Genomic DNA, 10,057 nt, shown 5'->3' with positions numbered 1-10,057 from the left:
TTTACCAATTTTCCACTTTAGTCTGGATTGTTTGATTTTCACTTTCTTAGAAGCATTTGCAAGGTCTTGTTAAAACTAAGACAACAACTGTAAGTCAGACTATGCTTGCATGACTGTGCTATTGTATTGTATACAACTAAAATTAACTTAAAAGGTGCTGCTGCAGCCCTGTGGCAAGCCTAGCCCAGAGGCTCTACTTGTTGTCATCTGGTTTAAATATAAAGCATCTCCTAATGACAGACAATCCTTCACTTTTAGGAAGTATAAATGATCTGTGTAAGCTTTCTCCCTTTCTTTCTCACTGGAGCTGCCTGCTTCTGATTTTAACTTTCATTTTGGTCATGTGGTTGCATGATGCATATTCAAAGGCTTTGATTGGAGGCGTATTGGAGCCAGTAAATATACCACACTGGCACTTTCAGAATAATTCAGAGCTAAATGAATCATAAAATGGATACTGTCTGCAATCAGTTGTGTAGTCTTAAGCCATGCCGGTGCAACACACTGTCCAAGTTTCTTGATTATGTTTTTTTATTTTAAAGATGTGTAGATGAGATGTAATCTGTCTTGCTGATGGCCTGTTTGGGTTGTAGTCCTGTGTGCTAATGGCTTTGCTGGCAGTGTTTGTGCAGACAGACACCTGCAGCTCTTCACTGCTGTTGAGTTTCAAAGTGCCATGGAGGAAAATCATTGGATCTTATTTGGGTTTATCCCAGCACCACGTGGGCTGTTATGGTGTGTGAAATGTTTGCACTTCAGTAACTGTGATCAGACACTGGAGATTAATTTCACTCATCTGACTGTGACCTTTGTGTTAATGTTTCTTAGGTGTATGTGTGTGTAAACGTCTTGCTTGACTGTTGGTCTGGTTTTTTGCTTACAGGACAGAGCGGCCTGGGTAAGTCGACCCTGATGAACACGCTGTTCAAGTCGAAAGTGAGCCGTAAGTCGGTGTTGGCCGCAGCCCAGGAGAAGATCCCCAAAACCATCGAGATCAAGTCCATCAGCCATGGTGCAGACCTCTCTCACACCCCTCTTCTGCCCCTCTCTGTCTGACTTAATCCTGCTTTTCTTTCCGTCTCTGTGTGTCTGTGTGACTCCATTAGCCACAGCACAGTCCTCTCCCACACTCTGACATCCCCTCTTTATCTCTCCATACCTTTCCTCATCTGTCTTTATCTTTCCGCTCTATCAGCCATAGTGAAGTCTGTTATCACGCACTGCTTGTTCAGTCACTCTAACATTCACCTCTCATCCTTTCTCCCTCTCCACTGTCTCGCTCTTGTTGTTCTCGCTTTTATTGTGTTTTTCAGTTCTCTGTGTCCTTGTTCTCCCTCCCAGTCCCCTTTGTTTTATCTTTGTACCAAGACACACTTACCATCAGTGCTGTAATGATGTCAGTTTTATAACCATATTCTCTCTAGTCTTGGTGTTCAGGCAGGAAAAGCTGCCTAAGGGTTTGTTTTACCAGCTTAATATAGTGTGCAGATACTGGCTGAGCTTCTGTGTGTGTCTGTGTGTGCAGACATCGAGGAGAAGGGAGTGAGGATGAAGCTGACAGTCATTGACACGCCAGGCTTCGGAGACCAGATCAACAATGAGAACTGGTACGCTGCTGCAATGATCAGTGTCAGTTTTATGATTTGCACCAACAGCACTGAAATACCACCATCCCTTTCTTCTCTCTTTCATCCTAATTTCTCCTTCTCTTATCTTTTGCCTTCATTTTTTTTCTCACTGTTCATCCTCTTCCTTGTCTTTCACCCTATCTCACTCTCCTGCCACTTCTCTCTCCATCTCCCTCTTCCCTTTTGTCACTACTTTCCTCCGTCCTTCCCTAGCTGGCAGCCCATCATGAAGTTCATTAACGACCAGTACGAGGCCTACCTGCAGGAAGAGATCAACATCAACAGGAAGAAAAGGATCCCAGACTCCAGAGTCCACTGCTGCATATACTTCATCCCCCCCACTGGACACTGGTGAGAAGATAGGGGAAGACGTAGGCCTTTTGAATATTTCCTCTCCCTTTGTTTCTTTGTCAGCCCACTGGGATGATATCAGTGCTGCCCCCTGTTGCTCTTACATGAGAAGGCTTCTTTGTAATTCAACAAAAGATGGAGAGAATTAAAACAGAAACTTTGTTGTGAGTCATCCATATGAGTCATTGCCAAATAGTGCATTGTCAGTGGAACAGGAAGGCTACACCAGTTTGCTTTGGCCTGACTTTCACCAAGCAGACACATACAATGGCATCAACTTAAACCTCAGTACTTAGCAGTGTTAACAACTGAGGCTCACGCGTGTGCACACAGATCATGTGCTGATACACATTTCCTCTTCTGTTCTCAAACTTTTTTCAAAGGAAGCAATGAAACTCCTCTTTTCTCTCCTTTTCTTACTCCTCAGATATATATTTATACACGCACACACGTCGCCGCACATTTCCGCTCAGTGTGTTTCTATATATCCCAGAATGCCACTCCACCCCCTCCCCCTCTCCAAACTGGAAAGATGGGTTTCTCTTGCCAGGCCCTGAAACAGCACAGTGTCCCGAGTTTCACTCCCTGGATCCATCACAGCCACACACATCTGGCTCTGATCGAGCAGCACAAGCTGCACTCACCCCCCTCCAGTCTCTTTTGGTTCAGCCCGATTCTCTTTGGCGTGCTGGGGGTTGGGATGTACTAGCAGAAGAAATTTTTGGGAAGGGGCGTGCAGGGGGGTCGACAGTGTCTCATGTGTCTCATGGATGGATTCACCGTGCATTTTATAGCTCTTGCATTTGTGTAACACTAGTTGAGTGCACTGGAGGGGCTTGGGAAAATGGTGGAAACAGCTGTGGACTGTCAGCCGTGTGTGAGCATGCGCACGCACACACACACACACACACACACACACACACACACAGACATATTATAATTTATCATAAAGACCATTCATGTGCTGTGCCTCTGTTAATTTGCCCCTTGTGTCATAGCCTGGCTTTGCGAAGGCAGGGGGCTTGGTGCGGTAATGGCCCCCTTATCTCTGTGACCCATCCTGCTACGTTTCATGTAGATCCAACGCTGCAGATGTCACAGAGCCTGGCCACCAGCTGCTCAGGACTCGCCTTAAAAGCCTAATAGCAGTGAGGGAGAGGAAGGATGAAAAGAGGCTGTGTGTGTGCCTTTGTTTGTGTGCGTTTGAATATCTTTTTTTCTGTTATTGTGTATCTGCTCAAAAAAAGGCCCTGTCAACAACGGTCACTCTCTGCATCAGTGATGTTGTCCAGGCCAAACTCAGCACCGTTAACCACTCACAGATGCTTTTTTAGCACTTCAGGAAGACTTGAGAACCTCAAACCAACCACAAGGCCTTTCAAGCACACTGCCTCATCAAGGCGCTGTTCACACACACACAGTGATTGATGTTGACACACACCATACACCTCATGACTAAAATTTGCCCACAGATGTAGAGTATGTTGAGGTCATGGGCACAGTGTGACCAGTTAGTGCTGCAGGTTTGTTTGATGGCGCAGTATTGCTGAGGTCTGGGAGAATTGTTGTGAACCTCTGCCCTCTGGTGGAGGGGCTTTGGCTTACACTGTCAAATATGCTCATCTCATCTTTTTTATGTCTAGTATTTACTTTCCCAGTCACCTCTGTCTCTCCTTCGGCTAATCACACTCTCTCTTTCCCTCTCAGTCTGCGGCCTCTTGATGTAGAATTTATGAGGCGCCTCAGTAAGGTGGTCAACATCGTCCCAGTCATCGCCAAGGCAGACACACTCACTCTGGAGGAGAGGGACTTCTTCAAAAAGAAGGTAAGATTTGCTTTCATGCCCCGATGATCTGATTTGACATTGTTTTTGACGTGTTTGTATCCCGTGCACCCTCTTTTTTTTTCCTCTCTTGCTCTCTCTCTGATCCTACTGCTGTGTTTCCGCTAAACATTCACTCATTTACAGCCATCTTTTCTTTGTTTCGATCTGCAGTAGAGGTGTGGATCTTTAGCTTAACATTAAATGCGGCAACATGCTTCTCCTTCTGCATGTCACCCAACATGCATGGGTGTTGTCTGGAGACATTTGTGTGGCTGCTTTCTTTTATACTTGTACAGATCGTTACGTGTCCATTCAGGAGAGGGTGTCACACTGAGTAAATCACAAAATAAAAAAACAAAACAAAAACAAAACACAGGAGAAACAGAAATTACCCCAAGTGAAAAGAAACTGTATTGTTGTGATTCGCCGTCACCGTCTTTAGGCAGATGGATACAATTCAATCAGCAGAATTCCATAATCAATTCAATGAATGAATTGTTACACCCTTATTTCCTCTCTTTTCTTTCCCTTCACCTGCGTTCTTTTCAGAGACTGGAAAAGTCTCTGCTGTTCTCTTTAGACATACCCTCCTCTCGCTCACTTGATGCTGACAAAACTCCATGGCACCGTTTTTCCCTGGATTTATTTCCACGCAGTTTGTCGTAGCTGCAGCTGTTTATTTGAATGTTTGCATTGGCAGCGGCTTCAGGATCCCACCAGGCCTCCTCTCATTAGGAATGAGGAGGCGGGACTCCCTCTAGTGTTTGCTTGTGTGTCTCTGTATTTGCACAAATGTGTGTGTGGCAGAAACGGTGTGCACCCAGGTTTATGCATTGCATCCGTGTTGCAGGATTAAGTGTTTTGTTTGTGCACAGACCGCGATTATCGACTAAGCCTTAAAACTTTTGGGGTAGATTAGGAGCAAGATTAGTGTTAACACCATTTTAATCTGGTAATAGCACACTGAGCAGATGGTCCCAGTGATACTTTTGTTTAATGTCTCTTAAGGCTGTGTCAGCCAAGTCTGCCGAACTGATCTTGTAATTAAAGGCTTTGTGTTGCTAGATTGGACAAAATTGCAGTGGGTTTAAGTTTTTACTCTGTTTCTTTCTGTGTGTGTGTGTGTGTGTGTGTGTGTGTGTGTGTATGTGTGTGTGTTCACCAGATCAGGGAAGAGCTGCGAGCCAATGGGATTGACGTGTACCCCCAGAAGGAGTTTGATGAGGATGCGGAGGACAGGATGATCAATGAGAAGATCAGGGTGAGGGCATCTCACTCACACACACACACACACACACACACACACACACACACACACACACACACACACACACATACACACACACACACCTTCATAAGGCTCTCATTGATCTTCTTATGTTCAGACATGCTTACCCTCAAGGAGACCCTAAATGTTTGTAGAGTCAAGTTCAGCATCCAGTATTTTCTTTTTTTACACCCTTCAACCTTCTGACCTTTGAGCTTTCTTCGCTGTGCAGGAGATGATCCCCTTCGCCGTGGTAGGCAGTGACCAGGAGTACCAGGTCAACGGCAGGAGGCTGCTGGGGAGGAAGACCAAGTGGGGAACAATTGAAGGTACAGTAAAACACTTTCAATCTACTTCTCTTTTCTCTCTTTTGTCTCCTTTCAGAGTTTTATTTCTCCCACTCCTTCCTCACATCTTTACTCTCTGCTTCTTATTCTCCTTCCCTCTCTCTCACACCCTTTCCCTATCACCTTTTTGTTCCTCTGTTGTCCTTCTGTATGTTTTTAAACACACTATCAAGCATGCATGCACATTACCTTATATCTTTTACATTAATGTAAAATACCACTAACATCAGGATGTAAACAAGTTAATTAATTTTAGTCCCGTGTTCTGAGCTCCACAACATTTGCAGGTAATTATCAGCTTCAGATTTGCACAAATACGGAGGCATCTTAAATGAGATGTAAAGTATGGATATAGGACATACTTTACATTTTAGGTATGCAGTTGTGACCTCAGTGTAACTCTAACCTCAGTTATCTGAGAAATTACCAATGTAATGAGAGTCTGCCAAGCCAGAACGTTGAAGAAAACACCGTACTTTAGTCAAGTTACAAGATTGTGACGCCAGTTAATTTGGAGGTGAATATGCGCACAGGGCTTCTGCTGATGTTTTTTTAGGGGTTTTCAAAAACAATTAAAGGGGAAAAAACATGTAACACCTGCATGCTTCATGTGAAAGTGTGAAAGCAGTATAAAAAGTGGTGACAGGGTGTCTGCAGGTCCTTTAAAAAGTCATAACATGTAGTAAATATTAGGCCTTATAAGTCATTAAATAGTCTTTAATTTGAAATGATGAGGTCTTAATTTCCACATAAACATGTCATCTAATAAAATTTAGCCATCTTTTCATTTCTTTTTGTCAAAAATTGTCAAGGTCCATTTCTGATGTTACAAAACTTGAGCATTTGTAGGGAGAAATCCCACAAATATTCTTGGAATTACCTGTTCCTAGTTCTTTTTAAAAGTAGCTTGCATCCAAGCTAAAGGAGTCTATAATCAAACCTCTCCCTACCTGACCACATTTATCGTACTTACCTTTGCACTCACCAGCAATGCTCCTTTGAATAAGGAAAGGATGAATAAAAAAAAAGTCTTGAAAAGGTCTTAAAAAGCTTGAAATTTAACTCTGGACACGCCGGGTGGTTTGAGAGGACAAAGGGGAGCGGGGTAGAGGCCCCTCAGATGACTTCATTCACTGCAGACACACAGTCGGACAGTCAGTCAATGAAACAGAGCCTTCATTGAGTTTCTAGACTGGTGTCGTGTGCCATGCAGCTGGCTCAGTCCTCCGGCAGCCACTGTCTGTCTGAAGAGGCCTGGTTTGTTTTCTACATGTCCTCCGCCCCTCACACACACACACACACACACACACACACACACACACAAATGTGGATAGTGAATGATGACACAAGGAGTAAGAAAGATGTGGGGGAAGTTTTTGATTGTACTCCTCAGGTGACTGTGATTTATCACTCCAGCTTGAGTGAATAAGTCTTTTCTTTTTTTGTCTTGTCAAGTTTAACTCGTACACACAAGCTGCTTCACTTTTTCACTGTTCGCTTTGTCAGCCAACATTGCACCACCACAATGTCGACGTGTGCATTGTTCCAATTCTCCCTTGTAACAACCATTCATATAATAAGCCCTGACTTTCAGCATTAATTATGTTATCTGCTCCAGACAGGAGGCACCACCCCTTTATCAAATGTCACTTAAAGGAAGCTTAATTTCCTGCCAAAGCGTGCTGTGCGCTGGCATCAGCAGCATCGTTCTTACAAACACACACATACACACACATGTTCCCTGTCAAGCAGAATGTGTCAATTAGTCTCATCTCTTCAGAAGGGCTTTGAGCAGATTAAATTAGCAGTAGAGATCAAGGCATGTGCTGAGTGTGGCGCTGCAGTGAGATCACTGACTCCACCTAGTGGATTGGGGAAGAACTCAACAGCAGCCACTCACAAAACAAACATACATGGCCAAAACACTGTCATTGGCTCTCACAGAAGATAGAGTTATACTGTTGTAATTCAGTGAAAAGTATTTAAGACTACTGCTGGCATTAATATTACCTCCATCAGGCATTTCCAGCCTGTCAGTGTAAACCAGCTACTGTTAATTAAGATGATCAACTGGAACCAACAGACTTACGATTACTTAGATAATTTGGGCCAGCCAGTGTCAGTAAGTTGTGTTTTGATATTAATCATGCTGGCTATTTAGCCTCATAAATCTGCTAAGCGGGTCAGTTTCCACAACATTATTGATGATTGAGTCTGATGTGACCTGAGCTTGTTAGCACATTTATAATCATCACTGCAAAAAAATCTGTAAGTTGCCAGTTTTGTCACAATGATGGAAACTTCTGTGTGTTAACTCAGGAAACGCTGAAGTTACTGCTCTGAATGAATTATGAATGATCAAATCATTTATTTACATTTAAATTATATTTGCAGACTCTGGTAGTCATCTGACTTAATTTACTTTGAAACATGTTAATGAGTTGCAACCAGAACATATGGTAAAGCAAGGCATTATGGGAAGGGTTAAACTTATACAATAGTCTGACGTTCCTCTTTTTGGATTCTTTATTTGCTTTCTTCTGCCTGATGAATCTGTTTCAATGGACTTTTCTCTCTCCATCTACAGTTGAGAACATCGCCCACTGTGAGTTTGCCTATCTGCGGGACCTCCTCATCAGGTGAATGATTTCATCTCGGCGTGTGTGTGTGTGTGTGTACCTGTGCACACTGCTTTGTCTAGCGGTGCCACTGTCTGTTCACATGTTCCACGTGTGAAGGTGTGCTGGTGCTCACTGGAGGCTATCTGTGTGTGTGTGTGTTTGTCTGTTTCAGGACCCACATGCAGAACATCAAGGACATCACCAGCAGCATCCACTATGAAATGTATCGCGTGCGGCGCCTCAACGAGAACAACACGGTGGTCGCCCACGCCAACGGCATCCCAGAGCACCACCTTGCTGCCCACGAGATGTAGACGCCCCCTGCTTCCCGGCTCCTACCCTCCACCCTACATCACCCCCGTCCCGTGAATATTTGACCACCGTCGACCGCCCCCCTCCTCCCCTCCAGCCCTCCACTCCAGCCTTAAGTGCCAAGCCCAAAGCACACAGGTGGGACAGACGAACTGAAAGCCTGCCAGAGGGATTGTGTTTAAGTGACTTTCGGTGGCTGAACGGACGATTCGTGTCAGTTCATTGCCACATTAACAAACAGTGCCCTCTTACTATTGTTGACAAAGAGAATAAGGAGAGGTTAGATATTCCTTAACGTGCTGCAACTTGTTTTTCTCCTGCACCATCCTGGTCCTACAGCTAACTTTTGCGGTTTTACTTACTTGCCATCATTTTGCATCTGCCAATTGGGACATAGTCACATATGTCCCGGTGCATTAATCAGTATCATGCTAACGTCTTCCACATTCACCTATTTTAATTCTTTTTAATAGCAATATATTGAAGAACCTGTGCCACAGGAGTCTTACACACCCTTGGCAAGGTGTATGATAAAAGGTAACGTTCATTATTGCATTCAGGCACAGGTACTTTGGTCAGTCGTGAATAAAATGTGTTGGCAGGTGCTGGTCAACACTTTGGCAACACGTTACGCTCATACAGTCACACCGGTCTGCATGTGCGATGCATTGCAGTTCAGTTCTCCTTCCACGACTTATTAAAAAAACTGGTTCGCGAAGCAGCATATCCATCATACGTTTGATTTTTATCTTTTAACCTCACAAGCAGTGTTTTTGCTTTTGCTGTTTGTTAAATGTTTGATCCTGTCAAATATCGATATCATCTTTTTGAGTCCCAGTAATAATAAATGTCATTGTTTTTTAACGGAAATACCATGAGAGTGATTTAAGATGAATAGTATTTATGCACAGTGTAAGACGTGAACATTTGACATTGGTTATGATCCATTCACACAGACAGTTCACACACAAACACACACAAACTGTTCTTGGGCCCCGTCATAGTGCCTTATTTATTGGAGACTGTTCGCTAGCATGTTGGTTGAAACTGGAAGGAAAACAGATGTGTTGGTGCCAATTGGACTACGTTTAGATATTTTTCAACCCCAACTCTTTTTTCTCCACTTGTTTATCTTGAAACAGCAACATTGAGCCTTCCAGTGACCTTTCCTCTGTTTTTTTTCCTCTTTTCCGTAGTATACGATGGTCTTTGTCTGTTTGAACCATATATAAATTCCAAAGCTGCCACTGTCCTGTATATTCTTCTGTGTTCTGATGCATTTTTGTACTGGTATTATTAATAATAACAGAATTTTCCTTTGATATCTTATTTTAAAGAAATAAAGATTAAAGTTGTAAATATTTATTTTCTTTGATTTTTTTTTCTTTTGAATTTATATGCAAAAGTGAGCATTTTGCCTTGAGAATGTGTTTTTTTCTGCCAGTGAAATTCACAGAGCCAGCCTGCGGAGGAAGTAAGACAAACAGCCCGACTGTGAATACATCAGCTCATATCCTGTGACAGTACACACTGGCTACAAGGCTACACTTAAGATAATTTTCCACCACACTGGATCCCAATAGCATTTATTCGCAGGTGTAATTCACCCACTGGAGCACTTTAATTGCCATGTCATTAAGCATTTTCTTGATTAGCCTCTGAAATCAATATGGCCGCCTGCTAGGCTAGCGCAAGGCTGATTAGCA

At 43.3% G+C, this 10,057-nt stretch overlaps 1 protein-coding gene across 1 annotated transcript in view; it reads left to right on the top strand.

The window, feature by feature from the left end:
- Positions 1-9,716, top strand: part of LOC115363644 (neuronal-specific septin-3-like) — a 96,325-nt gene extending 86,609 nt beyond the window's left edge. Inside the window, 8 exon segments of the mRNA XM_030057916.1 lie at positions 884-1,012; positions 1,526-1,607; positions 1,842-1,979; positions 3,687-3,804; positions 4,970-5,065; positions 5,304-5,400; positions 8,006-8,057; positions 8,212-9,716. Of these exon segments, the coding sequence (XP_029913776.1) occupies positions 884-1,012; positions 1,526-1,607; positions 1,842-1,979; positions 3,687-3,804; positions 4,970-5,065; positions 5,304-5,400; positions 8,006-8,057; positions 8,212-8,353 (854 nt within the window). The 3' untranslated portion in view covers positions 8,354-9,716.
- Positions 9,717-10,057: the final 341 nt, after the last annotated feature.

The sequence above is a fragment of the Myripristis murdjan genome, chromosome 8 (genome assembly GCF_902150065.1).
Source record: "Myripristis murdjan chromosome 8, fMyrMur1.1, whole genome shotgun sequence".
Classification (NCBI taxonomy): domain Eukaryota; kingdom Metazoa; phylum Chordata; class Actinopteri; order Holocentriformes; family Holocentridae; genus Myripristis; species Myripristis murdjan.
This window is presented reverse-complemented; position numbering and strand designations above follow the sequence as displayed.